The 12,751-nt window shown below is 38.2% G+C and overlaps 1 protein-coding gene and 1 pseudogene across 1 annotated transcript in view; both read left to right on the forward strand.

The window, feature by feature from the left end:
* The window catches only part of LOC148121858 (uncharacterized), an 893,578-nt gene extending 881,264 nt beyond the window's left edge, over nt 1-12,314 (forward strand). The window contains exon 2 of the mRNA XM_087907271.1: nt 10,415-12,314. Coding sequence (XP_087763397.1) covers nt 10,865-11,203 — 339 coding nt within the window. The 5' untranslated portion in view covers nt 10,415-10,864 and the 3' untranslated portion in view covers nt 11,204-12,314. The remainder of the gene's footprint in view (nt 1-10,414) is intronic.
* Nucleotides 10,832-11,021, forward strand: LOC148121861 (Nuclear RNase P; annotated as a pseudogene).
* Nucleotides 12,315-12,751: the final 437 nt, after the last annotated feature.

The raw sequence follows: 12,751 nt of genomic DNA on the forward strand, positions 1-12,751 counted from the left end.
ATTGTGGGTTTTGTTGGCTTTCTTGGGTTGGGGTTCTCCTAGTACTTTCTATAACGCTGGATTTGTAAATATATATATTTTTTTATTTTGTTTTTGTCATTGAATATTTTGTTTTCTCCATCGATGGTGAAAGAATGTTTTGCTGGATATACTAGTCTGGGCTTACATCCATGGTCTCTTAGTGTCCATAGCACATCTACCCCAGACCTTCTGGCTTTCATGGTTTACATTGAGAAGTCAGGTGTAATTCTGATAGGTTTACCTTTATATGTTACTTGACCTTTTTCCTTTGCAGCTCTTATTATCCTTTCTTTATTTTGTTTGCTTTATGTTTTGATTAATATATGGTGATATTTGTTTTTGAACCAGTCTATTTGGTGTTCTGTAAGCTGATTGTTCCTTCATAGTAATATCTTTCATTAGGTTGGGAAAGTTTCTTCTATAATTTTGTTGAATATATTTTCTGGTCCTACGATCCGGAATTCTTCTCCTTCTACCCCTATAATTCTTAGGTTTGGTCTTTTCATTGTGTCCCAGATTTCCTGGATTTTTTGTGTTAAGAATTTGTTGGATTTGCTGTCTTCTTTGATCAATGAGTCTATCTCCTCTATTGTATTCTCAGCACCTGAGATTCCTTTTTCTATCTCTTGTATTCTGTTGGTTATACTTGTCTCTGAAGTTCCTGTCCATTTACCCCAATTTTCCATGTCCAGCCATTTCTTGGTTTGTGTTTTATTTATTAACTCCATTTTTGTCTTCAAGTCTTGAACTATTTATTTTTCCTGTTTGATTGTTTTCTCTTGGTTTTCTTGGGTATCTTTGAGGGATTTATTAATTTCTTCTAACATTTTGTTTGTCTTCTCTTCCATTTCTTTAAGGGAGTTTTTCACTTTTGTTTAAGGGTTATAGCTTTTTATGAGGTTACATTTAAAGACGAATTCTTCTACTTCTTCTGGGTTAGGATGTTCAAGTCTTCTTGTTGCATGTTTGCTGGAATCTGGTACTATTGTGTTGCTTTTTAGGATTTGGAGGAATTCTTGTATCTTTAAGTATATCTAAAAGATATACTTTATCTTTTAAAAGATAAAGTGAATAGTTTATAATATTGTGATATTATAAATATCACAATGATATTTATAGTTTCATAATAAATATGAAAGTGAATAGTTTCATAAAAAATAAAAAAAACTCAAGTCATTATAGAATTAAATGGAAAAGGCTATCAGAATATGGAAAGATCTACCATGTCCATGAAATGGTAGAATTAACATCATAAAATTGGGCATTTTACCAAAAATATGATACGGATTCAATGCAATCTTTGTCAAAATTTCAATGCAATTATTCATAGATCTTGAAAGTAAAATTGTCATGTGCCCATAGAAAAATAAAAACCAGAACATTTAAAACAATCTTTAACAAGAATGGTATTGCCAAAGATTTCATCATTCCTGATTTTGAGTTATACTAAAAAGCTATAATATCAAACACACATTGTATTGGTATAAAAATATTCACATTCATCAATGAAAGCAAACTGAAAGATGAGGACATTAATCCAAACAACTTTCAGTGACTGATTTTTAGTAAAGAGCCAGAAATCCACACTGGAGAAATGAATTCATCTCAAATAAATTGTACTGTTCAGCCATGAAAGAATACTAGCATCATATCTGATTTAAGTAAAACTGAAGAAAAACATGATTTTAAGGGTTTTGCTAAAATATCAGTTGCTCATGAATGTCTTCTCTATCTGAATGTAGCTAATCACAGAAGTTAAACCCATAAGTATTTGAAATATATCTAAGTTATTTATGATAGCATTTGCTTTAATGATTTTATTTTTCTTCTTTCATTCCACCCATTAATGGGTTCCTACTACAATACACATCACTGAGTGATGTAGGATTCTCCTCTGTGTAGTATGAATATGTTTTATTACCATTAATAAAAAATTGTTTTGTCCCATAGCAGGTCAGAATATAGCTAGGCAAGAAGAGAGAGAGAGAGAGAGAGAGGGAGAGAGAGAGAGAGAGAGAGAGAGAGAAAACATGTGGTAGGTTAGAAATGAACAGGAGGTGTCCTTCTACAACTGAGGAGACAATTGAGATTATTCTAAAGAATTTTTGTCTTCTGTGAGATTTTTTAAAATACCTTGTTAAATCACAGATGCTTCCTTTTGAACTGAAGTCTCTTTTAACTACTAAATGGAAATTTTTGACTTAACTTGTATACTGGTTCACAGATTTTGATAGTGACATGCTTATGTTTTTGCTCTGAGTGAGATGTTTACCCTTTTTTAGTTTAAAGGAAACAAAAACACAAAAATTTATATCTTGTCCTGTTTTCTACAATTGTTTTTAAATGTTGGCCTATTTTAATGTTATGTGTGTGAGAACCTTATATATGTGCATCACATATGTGCCTGCAATGCTCAGAGAAGACAGAACAGAGTATCATATCCAGTGAAAATGAAGCTAGAGAAAGGAGTTAGTCATGATATACTGTTGTTCCTCTGTGAGAGAAGAATTGCTATAATCCACTAAGCCATCACTGTAGCTCCTATTTATAAATTATTTTATGTATGAACAAATTTGAAAACAGAATCTGAAATTCCACCCTGTCAAACACAGACTGAGGCAATGAGAAACCTTTATCAAAATTACTCAGTTAATGTGAGAGATAATACTTGTATCTATCTATGTTTTCTAAACTCAGTGTCAGAGATTTCTGTTATTAAATCTTTCTGTAGTTTCCTGTCTAAAATCCTTGTCATAAAGTTTCTTTGCCAGCCTTCATTTGCTGCAAATTGACTTTAAAGAAGGTGGAATCAAATCCCTCAATTATCCACATGGTAAAAATCCAAATGTGTGCTGTTCATGAATATTTATACATCGAAAACTACTACCAAAACAGGCTGGATTGTACTAAGCTCTGAGGAACAAAGAGTGAATTGTGATATGAATGGATAACTAAACTTCTGGAAGTGATACAAGAAATTGATCCCACTCAGACAGTTCTCACTTCCAGATTTATCTCCGTATAACCTCATCATCCCAGAGTGATCACATTACCATAAAATGAAAAATTCTAAAATTATAGGAAAGCAGGGAACAATTCTGGCACTAATGGGTTCGTTATAACTCTATGGAAAATGCAATTGCCCCTGGGGAAACTTTTGATAAGGAAAATAGCTCAGATTTATCCCAATGCCTCTCACCATTAGTTCTTTTCCTAAATGGGCCCATTAATCTCAATATTTCTAAGATAATTGTTTGTGGCTCAGTGATAAATAGCAAGGCACCATCTGTACATAAATCCTTTTCCTATTCTTTTTCTCTTGTTATTGTATTTTAATCATGACACTATTTTTAAGACAATGTATATCTTGGTTAAAGAACTAGTTGCACTCTTTCTTTGTTTAGGCCTCAAAATTTTATAATTACTTAAATGTGTTACAAAGGTATTTCATTGCAAATAACTTTCTCGTAATACATATCTTTAGCATTCTGTCACTCAAACCATTTATGATATATACTCCTTATAACATTGCTCTATTGAAAGGATAATGACAACTAGTGTTAGCATTCAAAGTCAACTTTTTACACTGATTCTTGCTGTAAATTAATTTTCCCAGCTGATTAGTTCTGACAAAAGTTAGTATTTAAAAATGAATACTCAGAGTTGTGAACTTACTCTAGATTCACTACAAAGTAAGGAAATAATTCTTCAACCAAGCTATACATAGTCTTAAAATCCACTATCAATAACTAAGGTTTGAAAAAAATTTTTTGACCACTTGGCAATGAGCCAAGAAAATTATAAATAAATGTCCTTTTTGTTCTTTGTATAACAAAACTCTACTACTTGCAGGAAGTAATGCAAAGGATGCTCAAAGAAATGAAATTTGGAAAATGGATGTATTTTATTTTTCATACTATGGAAAATTAAAATATGAGCACCATACCACAGATACTAATACAGGATTTCAATGAACAACAATTTTGAATTCTGAAAAGGCTGATATACACACTTATTAGAAGTTATGACTATCATGAAAACACCTATACAAATTAAGGCTAACTATATTTCAGCATGTCCCTAATAAAACAAAAATGTTTTGTGAATAATATTATATAAGATTTTATAGTTATACCACAGAAAATTTCAGGCCATGGAGTTATAGAAAGATCTAGTAGTACTTTAAAAGATATGCTTAATAACGTGAAAGGGGTAATAAAGACACCCCAGAGATAGATTACACAATGCTTTATTATCTTTAAGAGTTTTAAAATGCTATTGAGAAAATGGCAGATGCAGAAAAAACATTTAATTGAATCAAAAACAGCTGAATTAAATCAACAAAAATGCGTTGACCTCTTTAAGGAAACCAAGATATGTGTTATTTAGGGTAAGATTTTTTTTGTTGTTGTTTTTACAGGAGAAGAAAACTATAGATACTGTCAAGATGATAAATATCAGATCTGAACAGAAGTTATTTCTTGATTCAGAGAGACAATAGTTCATACAGAATATGAACAAATTCTACAAGTAGGCTTCATCTAGCTTCCTATGTGAGATTTTTGGCTTCCATCTGAGGCAGAAAATTAGGAACTAAGCTTGTTTATCCCAGGTTTATTTAAAAGATAGTGTCCCTTCAGTCACTCCAAGATCTGTTGATATGACATTTAAAATGTTTAAATTTTCTGCAGTGAACCATAATTATTACTTACAGAAATCTTTGAAGTCCCCACAATGTTGATGGATCCCCACAACAACAATTTCAACAGAATTGTGCAACATTACTAAGCTGACAAACAACAACCAATGGTTAAGTTTGAAGTAAAAACTGCTCAGCTTAATCTTAAATCAGTCTAGCTTCATAGACTACTCAAGCCATGACTTCAGATAGACCCTTCATATCCCCATCATACAAAGACTGTACAACAGCTAATACTCCCAATACTTCATCATTATTTCATCTTTTTCAGTATTCTCTGGATATGTTATTTGTAACAGTCTGCACTTCCCAATGGATACCCACACCCGGTTTAGGCTGCGCACTTTCCCGAACTCGAGCCCACGAGAATGGATGATTGTCCTGAGGGTTGGAAAAGAGACACACACACAAAAGAGACCTTTGCTCATTTACCAGAGTAAATGGCAACTTTATTAAACTCAAGTCGGGTATTTATACCAGTGGGCTAGAAGGACCGAAAATGCAAGGCCTCCTCCCATCCAGGAGCAGGAGGACAAGATTAAAGTCCTCCCGGCACCTCGGGCAGGGTCAGCTGGGAAGCCAGGCTAAGGGCCCATTGCTAAGACCTTAAATACAAGTGGAATCACCATAACAAAGAGTACCAGGTTCTCACTAAGTTATCCCCTCAAGCCAGAGCTAGTGCAGAGTCTCCAGGAAGCCGGAGGTCACACGGCCCTACAAATCGCCAGGAGAAGGGAAAAACCTTGGCAGCTACAAGTGTTATTGTCCCTATAGAGAAAGAAATAATTTGAAGAACACAATACCCATATTTCCAAGAGGGGAATGGGTGGTTATTGGTATTTCAGTGGATATTTGACATCATTTAGACAGATTGGCTACAAGTTGTTATTGGTCATGGTAGGAATCAAACTAAACAAAAGAAATTAAATCCAAGAATCTCTCTTACGCCAAAAAGCAAGTGGTAGAATGTAGGAATGATATAAGAAAAGAGTACATTATTTAATCTATGTTTACAGCAACCATTAGTGTCAAATATTTTACACGACTGAATTTTTTTATACTGATACAAATTTGGCATAATTTTCCTTATACTGGATATAGGTTTCTACTCTTGGAGATATTTTTCCTAATAATACAAATAAAATATTATTTTATTATACTTTATATATGTTTCTATTATTCTTTACCTTCCCGGATGAAATTTCAACAAATGTGTATACTATCTAAACTGACTCAAGGATAAATAAATGTTAACATTTATTAGACTAGGCTGAGGAGTTCCATCCAGAGGGGTGAGTGTGTGCTATCCGGGCCATATTGTCCCGGAAGAGAGCACAGTCCCTCCACCTCCACCCGCTCTTGCTGCAGGGTCTTCTGTGTTCCACTCGTCCCTGCACTGCCCCCATGGTTGCCCTTTTGTCTCCTGTGTCATTGTACTATCAGCTATCCCTGTATCTGTGCTGAGGATTTCCATCAAGAGGGTGCTTAGGAGTTCCTTCTAGAGGGACACGAACAATTCCTGCTCCTGCATTGAAAAGATCCACCCAGAGAGTCAGTCACAGCAAAAACTGAACCAAGACACCAATACTTTCCTGGCTTCATTTGAACAAAGAGATGGGCAAGCACCAATGCAGGAATTCCTCCAATAACCTGAAAGGCAACATGACATCACCAGAATCCAGGGATCATGAAACTAGAAGATTGAACACCCTACTCCAGAAGAAATAGAAGAAATCGACTCTAAGCAGAATTATATGAAAATAATAGAGGAACTTAAACAGGAGGTGTAAAACTTCCATAAAGAAATTGAGATAACAAACAAAAAAGTAGATGAAATGAATAAATCTCTCAAAGATACCCCCCCCAAAACCAAGAAATCCAAGAAAAAGCAATCAAACAGGTAAGGGAAACAGTTTAAGACGTGAGAAATGAAATGGAGGAAATGCAGAAAACACAAACAGAGGGAAGGTTGGATATGGAAAATCTGGGTAAACGAATAGGAACTGCAGAGACAAGTATTACCAACAGAATACAAGAGATAGAAGAAAGAATTTCAGACACTGAAGGCACTGTAGAGGAAATAAACTCACTGATTAATGAACAAAACAATTCGAACAAATTCTTAACACAAAACATCCTAGAAATCTGTGACACTGTGAAAAGGCCAAACCTAAGAATATTAGGTGTAGAAGAAGGAGAAGATTTACAGCTCAAAGGCCCAGAAAATATATTCAACAAAATTATTGAAAAAATCTTTTCCAATCTAAAGGAGGATATTCCTATGAAGGTAGAAGAAGCATACAGAACACCAAATAGACTTGGGGAAAAAATCCCCTCTCATTATAATAAACAAAACACAAAACATACAGAATAAAAACAAATACTAAGAGCTGCAAGGGAAAAATGTCAAGTAACATATAAAGGGAAACCTATCAGAATTACACCTGACTTCTCAATGGAAACCATGAAAGCCAGAAGGTCTTGGATAGATGTGCTGCAGAAACTACGAGACGAATGATGCAAGCCCAGACTACTATACCCAGCAAAGCTTGTATTTACCATTGATGGAGAAAACAAGGAATTCCAGGACAAAAACAGGTTTAAACAATACGTAGCCACAAACCCAGCATTACAGAAAATACTAGAAGGAAAACCACAAACCAAGGAAACCAAAAATACCCATAATAACACAAGCATCTGACAACCCTCCAACAGCACATCTCAAAGAAAGGAAACACACAAACAATAGAACCAGGAAAAATAACCGGAGTCAACAATCACTGGTCATTAATATGGCTTAATATCAATGGACTCAACTCACCTATAAAAAGGCACAGTTAAGAGAATGGATACGAAATCAGGATCCAACATTCAGCTGCATACAAGAAACACACCTCAAACACAAAGGCAGACACTACCTCAGAATAAATGGTTGGGAAAAGGTTTTCCAATCAAATGGACCAAAGAAACAAGCAGGTGTGGCTATACTAATATTTAACAAAATGATGTCAAAATAAAATCTATCAGAAGAGATGGAGGTGGACACTTTATAATCATATCCAAAACAATTAGTCAGGAGGAAGTCTCAATCCTGAATACCTATGCCCCTAATATAAAAGCACCCACATATGTAAAAGAAACATTACTAGAACTCAGAACATACATCAAACTCCACACTCTAATAGTGGGTGGTTTCAACACTCCTCTCTCACCAATGGACAGGTCAACCAGAAAGAAACTTAACAGAGAAATAAGAGAACAAATAGATGTAATGAACCAAATGGACCTAACAGACATCTATAGAACATTCCACCCAAACAGCAAAGAATATACCTTCTTCTCAGCATCTCATGGAACCTTCTCAAAAAATGATCACATAATTGGTAACAAAGTAAACATCCATAGATATAAACAAACTGGAGTAATCACCTGTGTACTGTCAGATCAAAATGGAATAAAGTAAGAATTCAACAACAATTCTAACTCCAGAAAGCCTACAAACTCGTGGAAACTACTAGTCAACTACTGAACCATCCCTAGGTCAAGGAAGAAATAAAGAGAGAAATTAAAGTCTTCCCTGAATTTAACGAAAATAAAGACACAACATACTCAAACCTATGGGACACAATGAAAGCAGTGCTAAGAAAGCATAGGAAAGTTCATAGTACTAAGTACCCAATTAAAGAAAACAGAGAAAGCACACATTGGAGACTTAACAGCACACCTGAAAGCGCTAGAAAGAAATGAAGCAGACTCACCCAAGAGGAGTAGAAGACTGGAAATAATCAAATTGATGGCTGAAATCAACAAAATTGGAACAGAAAACAATCCAAAGAATCAATGAAACAAAAGGATGGTTCCTGGAGAAAATCAAAAAGATTGATAAACCCCTGTCCAAACTAATCAAACAGCAGAGAGAGAACACAGAAATTAACAGGATCAGAAATGGAAAGGGAGACATAACCAGAGACACAGAGAAAATTCTGAGAATCATTAGATCTTACTAAAAAAGTCTGTGTGCCACAAAATTGGAAAATGTGGAAGAAATGGACATTTTGTAGATAAATACAATTTGCCAAAATTAAGTCGAGACCAGGTGAGCAGTTTAAATAGACCTGTAAATCATGAGGAAATAGAAGCTATCATTAGAAATCTCCCTACCAAAAAAAAGCCCTGGCCCAGATGGTTTCAATCCAGAATTCTATCAGATCTTCCAAGTAGAGTTAATACCTATACTCCTTATGTGTTTCACAAAATGGAAACAGAAGAGTCATTGCCTAACTCCTTTTATAAAGCTACAATCACCCTGATACCCAAACCACACAAAGACTTAACCAAGAAAGAGAATTACAGACTAATCTCACTCATGAACATTAATGCAAACATTCTCAATAAAATACTCACAAACAGAATCCAAGAACACATTCAAAAAAATTATACATTATGATCAAGTAGGCTTCATACCAGAGAGGCAGGCCTGGTTCAATAAAGGAAAATCTATAAACGTTATCCGTCATATAAATAAACTGAAGGAAAAAAAACTATATGATCATTTCATTAGATGCTGAAAAAGCATTTGACAAAATTCAACACCCCTTTATGATAAAAATCTTGGAGAAATTAGGGATACAATTTTCATTCCTAAATATAGTAAAAGCAATATACAGCAAGCCAGCAGCTAGCATTAAAATAAATGGAGAGAAACTCAAAGACATCCCACTAAACAAGGAACAAGACAAGGCTATACACTCTCTCCACACCTCTTCAACATAGTGTTTGAAGTTCTGGCAATAGCAATAAGACAGCATAAAGAGACCAAGGGGGTTCAAATTGGAAAGGAAGAAGTTAAACTTTCATTACTTGGAGATGATATGATAGTGTATATAAGCTGTTGGGAGCCACCTGGAGGCACAGGTGGTCCTGCAGTTTGGAGGTAGCCACGTGGGGCTGAGCAACCCTGCCTGCACCCTTGCCTGCACATGCTCAGACCAGCAGAATGGCATTAACCAATCAGGACAGCGTTCAAGCTGCTCCACCGTTTAAAAGCAGATGCCTCGGGACCCTACTTCCTCTCTCTAAGCTTTCTCTCGTCCCTGCTCTATCGTCCCTTCCCCCAATTTTCCTCAAGGGAATGCTCCAAATAAAGATGTGACCAGAGAAGGAATTCTCGTTTTTGGTGGGGTTCATTCCTGCTGGACGGGATGGCGCCCCGCAACTGGTGCTCGAAACTCCGGGACGCTGAGGGACCCTGACAACTACGCCGGGGGACCCTGAGAAAGCCCGGGAGAGAAAGCCAAGATCAGACACCAGCACAGAGAGCCTTGAATTTCAGAACTCTGAGAACATGGAGCGGTGAGTGACGTCGGTTGAAATCCCCAGAAAGGGGAGGAAAAGAAATGTAAAAAGGAATTTCAAAGGATAGGCCTAAAATAGAAAAGAAAATACAAAAAAAATCAAAGTTAAGGTATCTGAAAGAAGGTACAGAAAGCAACGGGGAAGAAAAATCCCTTAAGTTCAGTGCAGGAGGAATGTAAACAGCAGCAAAAAGGGCGAGGTTTACGGTTGGGAGATCCGCGGCTTCCTCCGTGCGTACTCGCTGATAAGAGACTCGGGGCAACAGTCTCGTAGGGAGGCGAGTTTGATCGTGTTCTAAGACTGCCTTCCCTGTTCTTAAAGAGCCACAGAGTTTCTGAGGTGATTTTCGCCTAATTTTGTTAAGAGAGCTCAGTCTCTGGCTCTCACGTACAAAAAACTTTAATTTTTGACTGAGAAAGACAAGCTGCTTGATCGTGCTGAGAGTGCTGGCGGCAGCCGGCCCGCCTTTGAGCGGTAATGCCTGATTAGAAACACGGAAGTGGGCCAGGCACGGTGGTGCACACCTGTGATCCCAGCTACTCAGGAGGGAGACGCAACCAGTTGCTGGCGGGGAGTTTGCTGGAGGCCTACGAACAGCCAGGTCGCGGGCGGGCTAAAGTCCGTGTGACATCAGAGGCCTTCTGGCGGGGCTATGGTTTTTGGAGGACTTTTTCAGCACCTGAGCGGACTCGCCTGACTGAGGCGGAAGCTGCGTGGTGAGCAGCGGCGCCATAGAAGGCAAAGAGGAGCTGAATCGGCTCTGCGGAAAAACTGTGTTTCCATAGCAACATGGGCGAGCGGGGAGGTGAGTTCCCAGAGAACGGGGCTCTGCGCGCGGGCGGACCGGGCAGGAGAAGCCCCTCCACGGGTGGGCGGATGCCCCCCCTCGCCGGAGCTTGGAAAAGGCTCACAGCCGGCGGTGCGAGTTCATTGCCTGAGGTGAAACGGCGAGCCCGCGCACGGCCCGGGGCGGAGCCATGCCTTTGGGCCATGCGGAGCGCGCCATTATGGGCTTCAGAGGCGGAGCTGTGGCAGCCGCCGCTGTCCGCTGCTGCCGCCGCCCTCAGTCAAGGTCGCCAAGAATTTAGTCAGATAAAAACATTTGTCGCCAAAAATTCAGTCAGATAAAAACATTTATCCCCCAAACAACGTCCCTTTGTCAGCAGGAAGTAGCCAGATGATCGACGTCCATTCTCCCTCAAAGAACTGGTCCTAATTATCATAATAAAGGCGCGTCAACCTGGTTATCATTACCTATTGCCCCTGGCAACGGATGAAATAAACAATGTTACCTAGAGGTTTTTCCATCTAAATAGGGGAGCTGGAGAGATGGCTCAGCGGTTAAGGGCATTGCCTGCTCTTCCAAAGGTTATGAGTTCAATTCCCAATGACAACTGCTTTGGTTTTTAAACAATAGAGGGGGACTACACTACCAGTGACAGCTTCCCCCAGAGAAAGGATTTCTCTTGCATTCTTTACACTTAATTTTAATTCAAAATTTTGCTGGTACAGGCAAACAAGATTTGCTTTTTGAAACAGAGACCTGCAGATCTCTAAGTTCAAAACCAGCCTACTTCCAGTACTGATTGTGCTGAATTTTTACACTGAGAGTTTTTAGTACTCTTAAATGTTAATTTGGGAGGAGAGTTTTGTTTATGTTTTTCTAGGAATGCTGACATACATCTGGATGCCAGCGAGACCGACCAGAGAGATAAAGAAGATGACCCAGTGGATGCTGAGTGTCCTGCTGTGGAAGATTCATGCGGAGACAGCAGAGATGACCTTCTGGGCAGTGCCAAGAGCAGCTGTTTCACACCATCGACTTGAGCAACACCCTGTGCAACCTCTTATCTCTTACTCTATTTTGCCTTTTCCTTCCTTAGGAATGGGTGGGAGCAGAGATATCCTTGGCATGCTGCGTCTAGGTGGGGACCAGATTGGAAAATAGTTTTGCCTTATTGCTCTTAAAGACAAAAATTAGGGGGAGATGTTGGGAGCCACCTGGAGGCACAGGTGGTCCTGCAGTTTGGAGGTAGCCACGTGGGGCTGAGCAACCCTGCCTGCACCCTTGCCTGCACATGCTCAGACCAGCAGAATGGCATTAACCAATCAGGACAGCGTTCAAGCTGCTCCACCGTTTAAAAGCAGATGCCTCGGGACCCTACTTCCTCTCTCTAAGCTTTCTCTCGTCCCTGCTCTATCGTCCCTTCCCCCAATTTTCCTCAAGGGAATGCTCCAAATAAAGATGTGACCAGAGAAGGAATTCTCGTTTTTGGTGGGGTTCATTCCTGCTGGACGGGATGGCGCCCCGCAATAAGCGACCCAAAAAACTCTACCAAAGAACTCCTACAGCTGATAAACACCTTTAGTAATGTGGCAGAATAAAAGATCAACTCCAAAAAATCAGTTGCCCTCCTATACACAAAGAACAAAGATATAGAGAGGGAAATCAGAGAAATATCACATTTCACAATAGCCACAAATAGCATAAAGTATCTTGGGGTAACTCTAACTAAGGAAGTGAAAGATCTATTTGACAAGAAATTCAAGGTTTTGAAGAAAGAAATTGAAGAGGATACCAGAAAAATGGAAGAATCTTCCATGCTCTTGGATTGGGAGGATCAACATAGTAAAAATGGCAATTATACCAAAAGCAATCTAAAGATTCAATGAAAT

The sequence above is a fragment of the Myodes glareolus genome, chromosome 6 (assembly GCF_982192425.1).
Source record: "Myodes glareolus chromosome 6, mMyoGla1.1, whole genome shotgun sequence".
Lineage (NCBI taxonomy): Eukaryota > Metazoa > Chordata > Mammalia > Rodentia > Cricetidae > Myodes > Myodes glareolus.